General features: G+C 46.9%; 1 protein-coding gene across 6 annotated transcripts in view; it reads left to right on the top strand.

Moving 5' to 3' along the window:
- The window catches only part of ST6GAL1 (ST6 beta-galactoside alpha-2,6-sialyltransferase 1), a 45,813-nt gene extending 29,746 nt beyond the window's left edge, over positions 1-16,067 (top strand). For all 6 annotated transcript variants that reach the window (XM_059854940.1, XM_059854944.1, XM_059854942.1 and 3 more), the window contains 6 exons: positions 272-397; positions 1,465-2,130; positions 5,706-5,803; positions 10,650-10,751; positions 11,944-12,118; positions 14,615-16,067. In XM_059854940.1, the coding sequence (XP_059710923.1) occupies positions 1,506-2,130; positions 5,706-5,803; positions 10,650-10,751; positions 11,944-12,118; positions 14,615-14,856 (1,242 nt within the window). In that variant the 5' untranslated portion in view covers positions 272-397; positions 1,465-1,505 and the 3' untranslated portion in view covers positions 14,857-16,067. The remainder of the gene's footprint in view (positions 1-271; positions 398-1,464; positions 2,131-5,705; positions 5,804-10,649; positions 10,752-11,943; positions 12,119-14,614) is intronic.
- Positions 16,068-18,082: the final 2,015 nt, after the last annotated feature.

Below are 18,082 nucleotides of genomic sequence, written 5' to 3'. Positions count from 1 at the left end.
CTGGTTGCTGTGGTGGGACCAGAGAGCAGGCAGCCTGTGAGTCTGCTCTAGCTGGGAGCAGATTTCAGACAAAGAGGGAAGATGTCCATTTTGAGTGAGCATTTAGACATTTGAAATGCTTATGTGGTATTAATGTGTTTGCTGCTGTCCTTCCAGGCTGGGTAACAGCTTCTTTGGGACCACAGGGTTTATCTGAGACAATACTCGCTCATCTTTAGAACTGTGAGGTTTTTCCTTAATACGTTTTGTTTTTTCCTCTTCTTTTTTGCAGGTATTTCTTGAACTCTTCAGCACATCACAGAACTGTTGTTTTGGGATATCCTGCTTAAGCCCTCGGAGGAAAATCTGCCAACAGCCAAAAATGACTTGAGTTGGAGAGCTGCATCTTTATTCACAGGTAGTGATTGCAGCTCAGTAACCTCTCAGCAGCCCAGCATCGCAGGGTTTGCTTTCAGCAGGTTACTCTGGGAGGAAGTTGCTGCGTGTGCCTCTCTGGTAACTGCTGTGATCTGCATGTGTTTGTCTCCTGAGGACACCTGGAGCCTCCATACTATGTCCAAAAGCATGGGAACATCTGGAGCAGCCATGTAGGGAAATGAGCAGCTGCTGTCCTGTGTGCTGCTTGTGAGGGGTTTATGCATCAGTGTATATTTTATACACCAGCCCTCCCATAAATCAGCCTAGTTTGAGCTGCTTTTTAGGCAGTCATCCTATTGGATTCCCACTTTTCTGACATGATGGGAGCTGGAGGTATCTGCTAGTGTGAGGCAGTGCAAAGGAGGACAGGCAGTGCTGGCTTTGCTTCTCCAGAGGTAACTTATCCAAGTGCATTTATGAGCCCTGACATGCCCCAAACCTTACTGGGGCTTAATTGGCTTCCAGCAGATGTTCAGTGAGGTTTGATGTTGACAGCACACTCAGCCACTGCAGACTTGCAGCAGTTCCCTGCAAAGGCACCAAAGTACCAGGCTGGTGAAGCTCCTGCTGCTCATGAACTCAGAGCTTTTTTTTTTTTTCATTTTCAGTTCTATGCTTTATCATGTTCTTCATTAGAGGTAAAGCTTGTGGTCAAGTAAAACCTCACTTCTGGAAGTGCATTTGTTGGCATTTGGATGTTGACTCTCAGGGATGGGAGATGAAGCAAAGCAATGTGGAGGCTTACCCTGCTTTTTGGTATGATACTGGCAGTGTTAAATTTGGCTGTCACTTGTGGAAGGGAGTAGAAAAAAGGTTTAAGTGGTAGTGGCCTCAGGTCACCATTATATAGCATATGATGGCTGATAGCCAGCTCAGGTCTTTCTGTTTGGTGTTTGAGGTGGCAGACTTTGAAATGAGATCTTTGAACAGCCTGAAATTTTAGAATTACCCTGATGTTGTCTCTCTCCCCTCCCACTGCATACAGATCTCCATGATTTTACCTGTGCATGTGCCTGCAGGCCTGACTGAGCTGTTTCCTTTTCCCAGGGGAAGCTTCCAGTGTCCCATCTGGGGATGCACCGTGCACTATGGTTCACATCAATGTGTTGAAAAAGTTCATGTGTGTTCTTGTGGTGATCCTGGTAGCACTGACAGTTTGCCTGTGGAGAGAAACCAGAAGAAGCTACTATGATCCTTTGAAGACCAGGAATGATGATTTGCAGGGGCACAGGAGTTTGGAGAAATGGAACACTGTTAAATCACAAGGCCTTTTCCATGAAGCAGCCAGTGAACTGGGGCAGGTATCCAAACTGTGGCTTGGTACGCAAAACAAAGTAAAAGGCAGCACTTCTGAAACAGCTGAAAAGTCCAAGAAAGCAGCCTTTGGGAAGGTATGGGATAAGGACAGCTCATCCAGGAATCTCATACCCAGGCTGCAGAAGGTCAGGAAAAACTACCTGGCCATGAACAAGTACAATGTGACTTACAACGGGAAGAGGAATGCCAAGCTCAGCCCAGAGAAGTTGCTGTGCCAGCTGCGGGACAGAGTCAATGTGAGCATGATCCAGAGGTCAGATGGTCCTTTTGGTACCTCTGAGTGGCAGCAGTACCTGCCAGGGAAAAGCCTCAGTGAAGCAGTGGGACACCTGGGTCGCTGTGCTGTCGTGTCCTCAGCGGGGTCTCTGAAATCATCTCACTTGGGACAAGAGATAGGTTGGTACCTTTCAGTTTGCTTGAAGTCAAATATCATTGTTTATAACTTGGGCTGAGTAGAAGACAGTACTGCTGTCATGCTCTTACTGGTAAGTCTCTTGTGGTCAAAAGGTGTTTAAAACAAGTGGAAATGTTAAACTTTTAAAGTCAGTAAATATTTCAGCCAAGCTGGAGATGGGAGGAATAGGTAGCTCTATTCTAGCAAGTCCTTTTGATTTTTGTGATCCTGTTGGCATCACTGGAGTGATGAATATTGGATACCAGAAAGCAGTCTTGGTTCCTCAGGTGTTTGTTTCTTGAGAGGGCTTGGGGTGGGTTGTGGAATGTTTATTGCACAGTCAGAAAAAATTTCATACTATGTCATTTCAAAATTTCATACTATGTCCAGAAGGGCTTTTCCCCTTAACCATTTTCTTCAATTTCTTCTCTAAAGATATTTTCAGAGAAGAAATTGGAGAAAATGGTAAAGGGGAAAAACCCTTCTGGACATAGCCCTGAGCAGTCTGTGTGGAGCTGAGGGCTGGCCACAGACAATCTTCAGAGTTCCCTTCCAGCCTCAGTGATTCTGTAATTCTTGCTCAGGGCTTTCCAAAAGTGGTACTGCTTCATTCTGAGCCATAAGGCAGCTGGCTGAATTTGAGTGGCCCAGAAGACCATCAAAAGGCTTTACAGGGATTTATACCTTTGGACAAAGTTTGGTGACGCTTTGCAGTCTCATCTGACCATATTTCCCTGAAGTTAATGCATTAATTAATAACTACTGAAGCTTTGGTCTTTTACTGTGAATTATAAAGAAGCATGTTTTGATGCCTAAGTGTTTTGTGTCTTTACAAAAGCAGCATGCTGGGGAAACCAACTCTTCAGTCTTCAACTCAGGATTTTATACCAGGCAGAAAATTCTCCAGAGCCTGCAGTTCTCTCAGCTTGCTTCATTTTTTGGTGTTTGGAGCTCAGCTAAGGTTCATGCTTTGCTGAACTGTAGCTTCACTGAAGGAGAAGTTTTAAAGTCTGGGATTTTTCTCTCAAGTGGAAATTGTTTGCAGGCTTCGGTGTATTCATAAGTTGTTTGTTGGATCAGTTCCCTTTGGCCTGCACTAAGCTGCAAGTAGCCTTCATCTTCTGAAACAGTTAGATGGATAGATTTTAATGCATCATTCATGGACAACTTTGGCCAAGCCTTCAGAATCATAGTGCCTCGTGGCAGACAGTGTTGAGTTCTTGCTCAGAAGTTCTCCCCCACAGGCAGGTGAGCAGGAGCTAGAGTGAGGTTGAGCAGTTGGAAGTGTGTTAAAATGCTATGAAATATGCAGTGAAGAACAGCATTGCCTCCTGGTACAAATTGCAGGTGGGAGTTGGTTGATGGAATTGTTTCTGCCTCTTGGGAGTGTTTGAAGTGAGATGGGTCAAGACTTGGGAAAGCAGTTCTTCCTTTTCCTTCAAGTACCTGTCTGGGTTGTTTGAGTGCCTCTTGGAGCTCAGAGCTAAAGGTTTGCACAGAAGTGACCTTCTGTTGAACAGCCTCCCCAGCTCAGCTGGCCTGGGCCCAAGGCTGTCTGTGTTGGGCTCCAGCATTTCTGCCTGCGCTTGTTCCTCTGGAAGGAGACCCTCACAGGAGTGGGAGGTGATGTTCTGGAGGGTTGGAATGCAGTCCCTGCACCTCTGCATTGGGTAGGGGAGCAGCCAAGTGGGAAGGGCTGTGCTTTGGCACAGATGTCAGACAGGCAAAGCCCTGTCATTGTTCCCACAGCCACTCTCTGAGCCCTCTCCACACTGAAGCAGTGGTTTGTTCCAGATCACAAGGGATGGATGCTGGGGAGGTCACTGTGTAGTGTGCCTCAGGCAAATGCCATTAACCCCTGCTGCTGTCCCTGCCCTGTGTTTCTTGTGCCTGGGTCACAAACTTTCACCCTTCTGCTCAAGCAGTTAACTCTGCTGGTGCTTCTGCAGAGTTGGAGCACTTGCAGCCTTGAGCTAGGCAGGGGGAGTATTAAAGATTCAGGAGCATTCAGTGCATTTCTGTACAGTTTTTTCCATATAGGAAATGTTGTGGTGGTGCTGGAGGAAGTTATTTAAAAGGTACTAAATGAAGCTTAAAATGAAGTATTTGTGTAAATGAGCACAACGGATTGCTGAGTTATTACTCCACAAATATTTGTTCTATCTAATCATGTTAAGATAAAAAATGAGCAATTAGGTAAAGTAAGGGAGGCTGGCAGAGCAGCATAGGGTTGTAAAGCATCACCTTTTACTGGGCTCTAGGTATTACTGAAGGTTATAAATTGCCACTGAAAAATCTGATGTGAGAGATCACACATGATCTCTGAGTATAGCACAAGCACCTGGAGACAGAGAGGCAGCTACTCTGCCTGAGCAGTCACCAAACACCCTTTCAATGTGCAGACTTGGGCATAGGAATGCTTGGTGTCTGGCTGAAGTTATAGATGGGGAAATCATTACCCTGTATTGTGTTAGTGCAAGACAGGATGTGGAGCTAAGGGTCTGCAGTGGAAACTGCAGAGCCATTTCTCAGCATGGAGACACTTTTTCCAGAAACATCACCTTCCTTGGTTTTGGATGGTGCTTTGGAAGGGCAAGGGCTCTTAAGAAGCCCCACTTGTCCAGGAGAATAAAATTGAGACATCAGTCTTTGCTGCCAGGGATTATTACTGATCCTCCAGCACTGCCTGTTGGAACACCCCATTTTCAAGAAAATGATCTCAAAAAGACCCAGTTCTGGACCAGGTGGGTCCTTCTGCCCTGGAACTTGGCAGTTCCCACCGACGCTCCTGCAGGTGCTGTGTGTTGCAGTTGTGTGGCCTCAGTGTGAATGCAGGAAAGATCACCCTGCTTCCTTAACTCAGCCCCTCTGATCACAGGGAACGTTTCCTACCCAAATGCAGCCACAAGGCAGGGAGGAGCCAGGCTGACAAGCAAAACCTCCCTTCTGTCACAGCAGCAGCCTGACTCCAGGATGTTACAGTGGCCTGGCTGGCTGTGCCAAGGCAGAGGAGGGTGCTGGAGGAGTGCTGTGCTATCTTGAGAGATGATGCCAGCAGAGGAAAATGCAGTGAATCCCAAGGCATGTAAGAAGCTGTGTCTGTTGAAGGCACAGCAGTGGGAGGCATGCTGGCAGGCTGACGACAGCTTGGCTTTCCTCTGTGGTTGGTGTACATGTTTCTGGAGCTGGTCAACCTCCAGGCTGGAAGAGAGGATGCTGGCTTGCTATACTTCCTAGTGTCTTGGTCTGCAGTCAGCCATGTGGTAAATTAACTGTCTATTGGTCTATGTCCTGGTAAAGTGTTTGGAAGGAGGAAGAGGGAGAGCAAATGCTAGGGTTGTGCTCTCAACCTGGCAGTTGGTTGTAGTTTTAAAGAGTAGATTTTAAAAAGTGTTTCGATCATAAAGTTGGAGCCACACCTTCCTCCAAAGAGTCTGATTTGCTGCTTTTAGATGTTAGGTTGAAAGCCAGGGATTTACCAGACTGTATTAGAAGTGCAGGTGAATAATATCACTTGTTGTGGTATCACTCAAAGCCAGTTGTTGGCTCACAGGTTTTCCCTCTGTTTGGCTTTCAGACAGCCACGATGCCGTCCTGCGGTTCAACGGGGCTCCTGTCAGGGGCTTTCAGGATGATGTGGGGCAGAAGACAACAGTTCGTCTTGTCAATTCCCAGGTAGGTCTGAGGAGTGTGCACCAAGCAGGCCAAGCATGGCAGAGCTGTGTAGCTGCACTGTCTGGGAGCTGGGAAGAACAGGGCTGTCCATCTGATTTCTCCAGTCCCTAGCACATGGCTGTAGGATGGCAATGTCTTTCCTTGGAATGGGGACAGTTGGTAAATCTGCAGTGACATTGGCATGCACTTGCAAACTTGCAGTAGCCTGCTTGTGATTTACAGCAGGCACAAGGTAATCTGTGTTTTGTCTTTGCTCAAAGGCTCTGTGTAGGCACAAGAAGGCCAGCTCCGTGCTGCTGCTGTGTCTTTGGAGTGAGAGGCAGGAACAGCTCAGCCAGTGCAGGTCAGCAAGGAGAGGTGTGCCAAGGGATGAGTTGTGCCTGCCCCAGAGATGGGTGTGAAGAACGTTTATGTGGTTTGAATAAAAGAACAATGTTTCTTTACTGCCCAGCAATGCTGCAGACTCTGTAGGTAACACATTAACCAGGGCTACTACATGGCTGAAGACACTTGACAAAAGCTTTGCAGTAAAGCTGTAGCCTGTGCACAGCCAGGAGAGGGATGGGCTCTGATGGGTCCAGGACCTCATTGCAGAACATTGCAAAAAGTGCCTTTAATGCAAGACCTTGCTCACAGAGTTAAATCTTCCCTGCCTCTGAGAGCTCCATGTAGGTACCAAGGTGTCCCTTTGCTGATTCCCTTTGGCTCTCCAGGGTTAGAACCATATGTCACAGAGCATTAGCAGAGTCAGTCTGCCACTTGTCCAGCAATTGAGTGAGACCCTTGCTCTTGTAGGCACATCTCAGAGGGTTTGCACCTTTCTGCCATAGACCTGTTATCCTTCATGGTTGTTCTTTCTGGGGGGAGGAATCTTCAAGTGTAGACACGCAGACAAAAGAGGAAGTCACAGTAGGATGTGCTGGTGAGAGAATGGAGGAGGACTGAACAGGCCAGGAGTCATTTGGTTAAAAGACTGGTGCAGCACCGAGTACAAGTATCTCCTCATCCCACAAGAGGAGGAGGAGGTTGAAGGCACGTGAAGGCTGAGGAACTGAGTGAGGGAGAGATGAGTGGATGAAGTATATGTAGCTTTTGTAAGCTGGAATCAAAAAGGAAGTTTCTTTTCCTTACCCCAAAGCTAAGATTTGTAGGCTTGCAGTTCTCTCACCTGCCTCTGTGTGAGGAGTGCATGGATGCTGCTGTGTAACAAGGTTTGAAGTTTCTCAGAACAGCAGCAGGAGGTTGACCATCCTCTTCAAAGGCAAGAAGACACAGAGCTGATGTGTAACCAGCTTGCCTCCTTCATTTTGTGTGTCTTTTAAAAGATATTCTTGCTTCTTGTGTGAATGCTGTTGCTACCTCTTTCAGCTCTTGGGTCACTCTTCACTTGCTGCCATGCTCTTCTGTTTCTTGCTGCATCTCATTCCCCTGCATTAAACCCCCAGTCAGAAGGGTGACAGTTTGTCCTTTCTGAACCAGTCTGGTTTGAGCAGACAGATCTGGCTGCTGACTTCTGTTTGACATTTTTTTTCTTTTTTTTTAATCTTTCCTGTCTCTGTGTATTTTTCTGATGTCAGATAGGTGTTATCACTTAAGCAAACTTTCTCTGGAGGATGTGCTCATGGCCAAGTTTACAGTGATATGAAGAGAAAATATGTTCATGACCTATGTGCTGTCAGTGTTATCTGCTCAGGGAGGAGGGTAACTGTGTGCTTGTACAGCTCTGATAGGAGTCTCCATGTGGATTCTCCTACTTTGGACCAAGTGGAATTACAGCCACGTCATTATAGTGCTTCTGTTCTCCATGCAGGTCAGCTTGCAGGCATGGGTGATGTTCCCTCTGAATGGAGACCCCTGCCTAGGAAACTTCAGTTACAGGGAGAACAGTATTGCTGCAGTTTTTAGAGGCTGAAGTTGACTCAAAAAGCAGCATTGATCTGGCTGCTGACCAGGGAAAAAGATGTTTTCCATGTGTGTAGTGCAGGAGTCTCTCATCTGGGGTTTCTAAACAGCTCTGACTGCAGTCTGTTAACTTCAGAGGCCATTGGATTGGAAGCCTGTTTTTTTTACATGTTTTTATTTGCACTTTGAATGGTTCAGTGCTGTTTTCAGTCTTGGTGACATCAGTTAAACCTTCTTGTTAGTGGGGTGGCCTGATCACATTATCCTTTTAGCTTTCTGCAGGAGCTGTGCCTTATCTTGCCTTGCCTAGAGCTCTTACAGACATCAGGTACTGGACAAGCTGTAATTTGTTCTTGTTCTGGGCTGGCTTTTCTTGTGTTATAACTGGGAAAAGGAATGGGTCTGGGGCTTGGCTGCTTTTATTTTGGCTCTTACTGCTGATTAACCTCAGTCTGCTGCCAAAGTGAAGGAAATGGGATCTCCTGAATCTGATCTGTCAAAGCTGTCTGTATTGAGTAATATCCCTTTGGCACAAATGGCCAGTGGCCATGAGTTTCTTAATAATTATTTTAAGATAATTTTCTGTAATTTTCTGGCCAGTCTCTAGGACATACATGGGAATGGATGTTTTTAACAGTAGAGTGGAGTATCTTGTACATCTGAGTGCACAGAGAAAGATTAATGGATTGGTACTGTCAGGAAGGCAAGAAATTTGGGACCTCCAGATCTGAGGATATGCTTGTAGGCCCACAAGCTTCATAGTCATTCTAAATAAAGAATTTATTTAATGTTGCCTCATTTATTTTCTCAGGCCTTGACTGGTTCATCAGTACTGCTGCTTTTTTAATGGCATGTTTTCTGCAGTCTGACACAAGGCATTGATTTGCCCTGGGAAAGCAGTCACATCTTGCAAAACCAAGGGCAGAAATACATGTGAGGATGTGCCAATGTCATGCTGGAGGACACAGCTCCTTTCTGCAGAGCTGACCAAGGGCCACAGTACCTCATTCCTCCCAGCCCTTGTTTCCAGTTCTCCTGGGCTGGCTTCTTGCTGTCACAGAGAACACTCTCTGCTTTGGCTGCCTGTGCTGTTATTGGCACTAACAGTCTGCAGGGAGGAAGAGAAAGGAGATAGCTCATCAGTGGAATGGAGGAAGGCTGTGGTGGGAAAGGAGAGCGTGTTTAGATTGCAGGACGTTGACTGCTGGTAGCAGGAAAGAAGGAAATCATTGTGATGTGGCCAGTAAATGTACTAAGAGGATAGGGACTGTATTAACAAGATCCTGTTACACAGTGAACTGACTAAAGAAGAAACCAGAAAACCAGTAGATCACTTGACTGATTAGGATCAAAAATCTGGGCAAGACAAGTCAGTCATGTAGTAATTTAAATGAATTTTACTACTTAGAAAGAATCAGTCTCTATTAAACAACAAATGGACACTGAGGGTAAATGGGGAGCCAGATTCCTTCAGCAGAAGGTTAAGTGACTGATAGCAAGCAGTGCCCAGAGCAAGCTCCAGTATGTGGGAGGACACAGCAAGCAGTGGCTGTGGAGGTGCTCCCCACCTCCTGGTTCTTGTCCCTTTGCTTTTGTAGCTGTCACAGCTCTCTTGGGGCTCATGTGCCCCTGCCAACACGCATGGCTACGGAAACAATGAGATGAAAATAAAGTTCACGTGCTCCTCTCCATATCCCTGCCCCTGTGCAGTGTTCCATCCCACCTGTGCCCAGCTGAGGGGATGGCTGGTGCCAGCTGCTGTGCCCCTTTCTGTCCCCGGTGTCCACAGGCTGCAGGCAGATATTCACACCTGCAGCACTGCACACTCCAGCTGTCAGTGACCTAGATATTTTAGCTACTGTAAGGAAATTAAACCAGGCAGTGCATGTGGTCAAGGCTAAGGCCTAATCCCATAGAGTTAAGAACAGATGTGAGGAAACTTTTTGCTTTTGGAATAATTCCCATCTGGGCTGGCTGCAGCATCCTTGTACTCTGGGTATTGGGGACAGCCATGCAGGCAGCCAGCTGCTGAGGCAGCCAGGATGCTCATTGACTAATTGGCTAGCTCATAATTAGATCTGTGGAGAAAATCAGGACAAATGGAAGCTGATTTTTATGATTTGTGATTTCAGTGTTTATGAGCTGTGCCTGTACAGGTTATGGCTTTGGGTGGGTGGGGAGGACAGGAGATGAATTGTTTGATTAGGATTGTTTTCTTTCTGCTGCAAACCTGGGTTACCCTTGGGTGTCCCAAGCAGTGGTGATGTAATCTCTCTGTGTAGAGAGAGAACTCTGAAGCTTTCCTTCTCATTGCTGCTCTCAGATTCCAACCTCCCCTGCCTGAGCCATCCCCTCCCTGCTCTACAGAGGCACTGAGGGGCTTGGCATGAGGCAGGATTGGCTGGGGATGCTGTAGTCTCTCATCTCTTGCACTGATGGTCTCAGCAGGCCTGAGCACTAGCTGCCAGGGTTCCTGTTGCTGGGGAGAAACCACCCACCTGCAGGCCTTTTTTTGGGTTAAATGAAGGTTCTTGAAAGATCCAACAGTGTATTTGCATTAGGCTCTGCCTGGACTGTCCTGGTGACTGCTGGCAGCAGCTGGTGCTGGGATCCTCACACAGGCTGGGTCACTCTGCAGCTCCTGTCCTTAGTGTGTTACTGGGGATGGATGGATGGATGGATGGATGGATGGATGGATTGGAAACCTTGGGAAGCATTATGGCAGCTTCTCTTGTGACTCTCCACAAAGTCCTTTGCTACTAGGCAGGACTGGTTTGGGTGTTGGAAGGGCATTGCTGGGGCTGTGTCCTTGCTGCACACAGTGGGCCATGCTCACTAACCAGCAGTGGGGTGGCTCTGGCCATTTTCAGGTGTTTTATTGCTTGGCTGCCTACTAATTCTGATAGTATACTGCATATCATTGTATCTCTTGTTGTTTTCCAAGCTTGTAACTGTTGAAGAGCAGCAGTTCCTGAGGGAACCATTATATAACACTGGAATCTTAATTGTCTGGGATCCAGCACCATATCATGCAGAAATTCGTGAGGTAAGGCTGAGTTTTTTGTAAATAAAATCAGATTCACATGCTTTGAAGTGTTTCTGTTAAACCACTTCCTCCTAATGAGCAATCACTCATTCCAAGGCCTTTCTTGTTTGCCTTTTTGTTTTATGGATATATCTCTGTGTACTTCTGTGAGTATGCCCTGCATGAGCGCTCCTAAGAAAACACTTGCCTGCTTCTGATCCCTGTCAAGGGCCTCAGGCCAAGGATAATGGGGCACCACCTTTACTTTCCCATGGGCTGATGGCACAGGGTCACTGCTGGCTGCAGCAGCTGTCTCATTATAGGATGATTTCCTCTCTCTCACAGTTAATCTAAGATTTGCTGATGGTTGGTGCTTGGATATTTCAAGCAGCAGTCAGCCATGGGATATACTTGATGCATTATGAATGGATTGGGAAACCCTCTGAAGCTCTGTGTCAGCTTTCACCTCTGGGTGTGCAAATCCCCCTGACAATTCACTCTTGCTTTTGAGTACAAAAAAGCGTTGTTTGATATGGGATGAGCTCTGGAGGCTCACGGTGGAAGCAGGTAGGAGTGAATAGTCAATTCTTTACTTTTATTTTAAATTCTGGCTGTAACTGAGAGGTCTTTGCATTCTTTCTTTGGACTGCATTTCCTATTTTCTCACTGATATTTATTTCTGTGCCTGGTCCCACAGCTCCAGGAGGCATAAGGGGCTATGAACAGCATATTTAAGAGTCAGTAAAGCCAGGATAGGCTGTTTATAACATAGGGAAAAAAATCTCAAAATGACATTAGGAAAACGTAAACCATTTCTAGTTTTTACTGAAAGGGGAAATTTAAGGATGCAAATCAGCTCAGCCTGATTCAGGAGGCTGAGCTAGGAACATTTACCTGCAGAATATGCTGCTTGGTATTGCAGTGTGGAGAAGGATCTGGGTCTGGAACATTTAAGGCAGAGCTCTCAACATTGTCTGCTTTTGGGGAGTGCAAAATGAAATTACAAAATTGAATTACCATTCATTGAGATTTGGGGTTTCCCTGCTCTGTTTACTGAGTCAGCTCACCACAGTGACCCAAGGGGACAGTGAGTGAGGGTGTGCAGCAGGATATTCTTCCCCAGCAGCAGCAGGTTCACTCATCCTTGTTTCCTGTTGGTTACAGTAGAGTGGGCCAGAAATAAAGAATCTGACCTCCTGTTTCTGTCTTGCAGTGGTACAGAAAACCAGATTACAACTTTTTTGAAAGCTATAAGGCGTATCGTAGAGCACATCCAGAGCAGCCCTTCTATATCCTGAATCCCAAAATGCAGTGGCAACTCTGGGACATTCTGCAGGAGAATTCCCTGGAGCATATTCAGCCTAATCCACCATCATCAGGAATGCTCGGTAAGATAATTTCCCTCTAAACTTCTGGTTCAGTTTGCAGGCAGGAGCTCTCCAAGATGCCTTTTTTCAAAGACAGCTACAAATTTATGGTGCTTATCAGAGTTGTTTTTACAGTATTTGTCCTGTGCCAAAATTTAAGCTTCCTGTCTTCAGAGCAGCAGCTCAGTTGTATTAAAGTGGTACATGTAAGTGGTTTGCAGTGCCCCTCTGAAACAGCAGTCACAAACATGGCCCAGTTCCAGGTGGAAACAGGAGAGCGGGCTGCAACACTGGGATGGTCTCTAGGATTTGTAGCTTCTAGTGCCAGAGCACTTCCCACAGGGTGCAGGAGGAAGGATGTGTCTCCTGCAGGCTCCGAGCTGGTCAGGCAAATAAATCTAATTACTGTAAATGAATTCTTAGAGTGTGCCTGTTTCTTTTCCATTTATCATTTATATATAAATATACACGTGTGTATGTACATAAAGACTTACTGGGGGTCTGGGGAGGGTCAAACTGAATAGTTGGCCCTGAAAAGGTCAGTGATGTGCTCTCCTCAGCAAAGGAACTCCTTTTTGCATTCTGCTGTTGTAAAAGTTTTCCTGCCTAGTGGAGAGCAGCTCTCATAACCAGCTGAATAAAAAGGAGTGAACCTCTGGGGAAGCTGCCATGTATTTGAAATCACAGCATAGATGTAGAGTCTTGTTTGCCATGGGCTGTTCAACTGCTGTGCTTCCACCCTTGGTCTGCTCCTACCTCTGTTCATCACTGCTGGGGCAGAGGCACTTTCTGTCTCTGTGTAAACAGAGCTGCCTCATGATTTTGTCAGTCCCAGCACCCATTAAATCATTGCATCATTGCTTGGATATGTGTAGAGCAGCTGTGTAACAGCACAGTCAATGACTTCAGCAGCAGAATTGTTAACTGGAGTTATGGGCTTGAAGACACACACGTCAAACAGCAGTTCCTCCAGGCCTTAACTTTGGGCCAAGTCCTCTTGCTTTTTGGTTTGTAAAACAAATCACCTTGCCAAATTCAAGGGCATGGATGAGTTCCAGTTTCCACCTTTGTGTTCCCTGGAAGTCCCTGAGTGTGATTGAAATTTTTCATTTGAAAAAGTAAATGAAGACATGTGTAAGACATGTTAGGTTCTTTTAATGTCTTACAGTTCCTCATGGTCCCTGCTGTCTCAGATACTTCATGAATTTTCTGTGATGTTACACACTGATTCAGTTTCTCTGGTATATTCTTGCTATTTCTTGCACTTAGAAGAAAAGTAGCTAGTAACTATGGCTTCCATCTGATGTGGCTGTGCCCAGCACTGCCTGGTGTGATATCCTTGGGTGAGAAGACACAGGAGGGCAGCACAGCTCTGCTCTGGGGAGCCAGAGGAGCAGAGGCTGCTCAGTCTCCCTGAGCATCTCCCAGCACAGGCCCTTCCATGTTCCCTGCACCCACGAGAGGCAGCTGGGACAAATGTGAAGGTCTCATCTCTGCTTATCCAGGCAGGTTTGAGATGGGCTGTTCGGATCAGCTAACTGCAGTGCATGCTTGGCAGACACCCAAGTTTCCATGAAGGTCACAGATAATGGTAGCACTCTTAAAAATTGTCCTTTTGGCATGGCTGTTAGTGTAAACAACCTACTGAAAGCACACTGATCATACACTTGGCAAGGGAGGGCTTCAGAAAAGAGCCCTGTCTGGCCAGAATTGTTCTCTGCCCCTCTGCTCTGAATGTTAATAATGGAAACCCTTCCCCTTTGTCCTGGTTCAGAGCAAACTGGGAGAGAACCCCCCAAAGGGGCTCCTCTAGAAAAGCAGATTCAATCGGCCCCTCCTGCCAACCGGTCTGGGAGAAAATACCTCCTTGGGGAAAAGTGGAAAAAACTTTTGTTTAGGTTTTATTGTTTATTAAACAATAAAACCTAAACAATATTAAACAATAAAAGCCCTTGCTGCTCCAACAGAGATGCCAAACTGAGAAAGTCCCCTCCCCGGGCTGCAGCTCAGCTCTCTCAGTCTCTCATCAGTCCCTCTGTGCTGGAAATGCCGCGGGCCAGGCCCGGCCCGGTGGCCGCAGGTGGAGCTGCCGGTGCTCTGCTGGTGTTCAGTCCAGAGCAGGTTCAAACAGGTCCAAAGAAAAGGGAAAAAAAGAAAAAAAACACCGACCAGGGAACTTCTTTGCCTCAGCTAGCTAAACTAACCAAAACAAAGGAGAGCTCTGTCCTGCTGTCTGTCCATCCACAGACAGCACAGTGCAGGAGCAGGAATGTGGAGGAATGAGTGCAGTGTCTGAAAACAAACTGTGCACTGCTTCTCTCCCCCTTCACTCTCTGGAACAAATCCTGGAGGTGCAAAACTTTTTATTCAGCTTAAACAGAACAAGACAATTGGGGATAAAAGCATCATACAGTCAACCCAGGACACTCTGGGAGCTGCCTGCTGGCTGCCTGTCCCTCTGGAGTGTTTAGTGCTGTCTCTGGTGTGACTGGGGTGCTGCTCTCTGTCCCCCCGCAGGCATTGTGCTCATGATGACGCTGTGTGACCAGGTGGATGTGTACGAGTTCCTCCCCTCCAAGCGGCAGACAGACATCTGCCACTATTACCAGAAGTTCCACGACCACGCCTGCACCATGGGAGCCTACCACCCCCTCCTGTTTGAGAAGAACCTGGTGAAGCACATGAACCAGGGCACGGATGAGGACATCTACACTCATGGCAAAGTCACCCTGCCTGGCTTCCGGAAAGTGCATTGCTGACAGATTGGTTTTACTGGGTTTAGTTTTCCTTGACTTTCGAAGCACTTTTTAAATCAGGGTTGTCAGATTTGTTAGGTCTAAGCACTGGTGTGTTTTGACAGCTCTTCCATGTAGCAAGGCTTGCTCTTAGGACTTTGTTGACCAACTCTGAGCTGTAAGGCTCTCTGTGGTACAGCCGCTGACCTGCATGAGTCCCTGCAATAAATGGACTCCCAGTGGAGCCAGGCTCTTGCAGCATGTGGATACCTCTGGCTTCATCTCAGCTGTGACGGGGTAGGGGAGGCACAGCAGAGCCTTTCTAAGCAGAGATTGCACAAGTCAGGATCATACTATGAACATAGTTCGGTTTGCTTCAAAGGGGCTGTGACAGCCAAAAACCTGGGCCATTGGGAAACATGAAAATTTGTTTAATATTTGTTCCTATAGTCAGGGGCTCTTCAGATTAGGGATGATTTATGGAAATGCTGTCAAGCTGTGTAATGATAAGCGACACTTCTAATCCAAAATGTTTGATTTTATAAACAGTCTGTGAACTTCCTTCCAAATTGTAAGACTTCTGAAACCACTCAGGTGATATTTTTGGCAAAGGAAGAGGAAAGCAATTCATAATTCAATGAATAATGAATCTTGCAAGACTTTTTAATCTTCTTTTTTTTTTTATAATTTAAAATAAATTTTAGTAATCATTTACTTTTCCAGTACAGTGCTGGGCTTGGTACAGAAGAACCCTTATTATCAGAAAGGTTTTGGGAAGATGCTCCAAGGCACAAATGGGAGAATGCACTGGAAGTTGGTGCCTTTTTCCAGCTCTCTGCTGCTCTGCCTTTGCAATTGTTGAATTACTTGCTGTACCCATTAACACAAACACCACAGAGCTGCTGCTAGATGAGTTCCAGCCCTCTGCAGGCCAACAGAGGGGATCTCTTGACTGCTGTGTGCTTTTCTGCATAGGTGAGGAGCAGGTTTGCCACTTCCATACTTGAGGAGTGGTGGGGAGGGAGAGTGTGCTCTGCTTCTCATGCTGAAACACAGGCAGAGCTGAGGAGGGCAGCTTCTTCTGCTCCAGGGACTCCTGTGGCTGCAAGGTGGAAGGGATAGCTCTGCAATCTCAGGGTGTTGGTGAGAACACCTTCCCTGTCTTCTGTACTTGTGTGTTTCATCAGGTCTGTAAAGAAAGCTTTCTCCCATTTTGAATAAATCCTGTGAAGTCATTGGCCTGGTTTTGGTGAGTGCTAAATGTCTTGTCCCGTGGTCCTGGGGATTTGTAGCAGCCTTGTGCCACTGCAGGCACAGCTGCTCCCTGCTCATTCAGCCCTGCTGCTCCTCCAGCTCGGGGCTGCCTTTCTGCACACCCATCCCTTGGGATGGATTGGATCTGTCAGTGTTCACAAACTTCATACAGGTGGAAAGGTGCAGGTCCTTGCACCACTGCTCAGGAGCACCACATTCCACTATGGAGTGCAATGAAGGCAGCTTGGAAAGCATTCCTTTCACTGCCAGGGGGGGAGGGAGCTTACAGAGGAAAAGCCATGAGGGGTTTCTTGGGAGAGCTGCAGTAATCCTCTCCCCATCTCCGCTCTTGGGTTTTGACAGCCCTGCCTCTCTGTTCCTTGGATCATGGAGCTATCTGCCACAGCAGTTTGCCTTCTTACTATGTGTTTAGTTGAGATTCAGATAGCTTCTGACTTTTTTCCTAGGCTGTTTCATCTGTTAATTCTCACAACCTTATTTTCCCCCAGCTCCCCCACTGTGCAGACCAGCCCAGCCACCCTCCCTGGCTTGGGCTGTGTAATGGGTGGATGGAAGCAGTCTGCCTGCTGCTCACCTGGGCTCCCAAACCCACCTGCTCCCCTGCAGGGCTCCTACAAGGAGACAAAATGTCCAACAGATTCCCCAGATCTCTCAGAACCCTCGGTTACTTAGGGGCAATAGTCTTGCACTGAGCATGGAATTTCAAATGTTATGCTAACAGTTTTAGCTACATCCAACATGGGATTCATTTACAGTCTAAACAGAGTTTTAGAGGAATTATGACAGAGCTTAAAATAAACCAGTGGTAACCTTTTTTTTCCCCTTTTCTTCTCTGCCTAGATTGAAATCTAGTCTAAAGTGCAAGTGATGACAAATCTGGTCTTTAGAAGAGCCAGGTGTAAGTTAGTGGGCAGTAACAGCTAGATTGTAACAAAAGTCTTGTCCTCCTGCAGTCTTCACCACTTCCAGAGTGAACAGCTTTCTGTCCATGTAGAACGGGGGAAAGGGCAACACTGCCCTTTCCAGTTAGCCACTGAAGGACTGAGGACTGGGAAGGATGCTCTGTAATTCCATGGGAAAGCTGGAAAATATTTCCAGCTGGAACCTGCTTTTACCCCTCTTTGGCTTTGCATTTTTAGAGAGCCAGGGGCATGGGTGGGAAGAGATTATCTGGCCAGACCAGAGGCCAGAGGAGGTGAATGCCACTGTCAGCAGTTCATGGCTAGACAAGGAAGTGTTTGGGTGATGCAGAAGGAATGACAGTACCTTACTGGCAGGGGAACACTGGACTTTGTTGTCATTAAAGATTTTTCATTGTCTGGCCTGATAAAGCTGCCTGTGGGTTTTTATGGTTTGCTTTCACTAAAGAAAAGAGGAGAAAAGTCCCAGAAATTCAAACTGTATACACCTGAGTCAACACACCCATCCTAGGTGGCCTAAGAAGAATGGAGGGTGAGTGGGAGCGGGATCTGACAGCACACAGTGCATCAGCAGTGATGGTTAAAGAGATACATGGTGGCACTCCCTGAAAAGAAACAGGAGCTGCCCCAGCCTTTGTTTTGTGCTTGCAGGCAGCTGAAGGTGTGGGCACAGGCATGATGGCTCATCCTCCTCCTCTCTGTGAAGTCTGACACTCTTGCCCAGAGCTGTAGGTGTCTGATTTCACTTGTGAATTGTACCAACCTGGCAGGGAAACTGCAGCACTTGCAGCAGGTGATGACACAAGGCACAGTATGGAAGCATCAGGCTTTGCTTTGGAGCAGATAATTGGTGTGCATGGCTATCCATACCTTAGTTCCTCTCCCTGTGCATTGATAATGGAGGTGAAAGCTGGAGTTTGTGGGGTTACCTGGTTCAGCAGGGCATCCCCTGCAGCTCCTGAGCTCCCTGGGAAATGCTGGGAGCAAGCTGAGCCCCAGCTGGCTTTGTGCCCTATAGGAATGTGCCCCCTGTTGATGGAGTGACAAAACTATCC

This window comes from Haemorhous mexicanus, chromosome 10 (genome assembly GCF_027477595.1).
Source record: "Haemorhous mexicanus isolate bHaeMex1 chromosome 10, bHaeMex1.pri, whole genome shotgun sequence".
NCBI classification, from domain to species: domain Eukaryota; kingdom Metazoa; phylum Chordata; class Aves; order Passeriformes; family Fringillidae; genus Haemorhous; species Haemorhous mexicanus.
The sequence above is the reverse complement of the archived record's forward strand: the minus strand, read 5'-3'. Positions and strand labels throughout refer to the sequence as shown.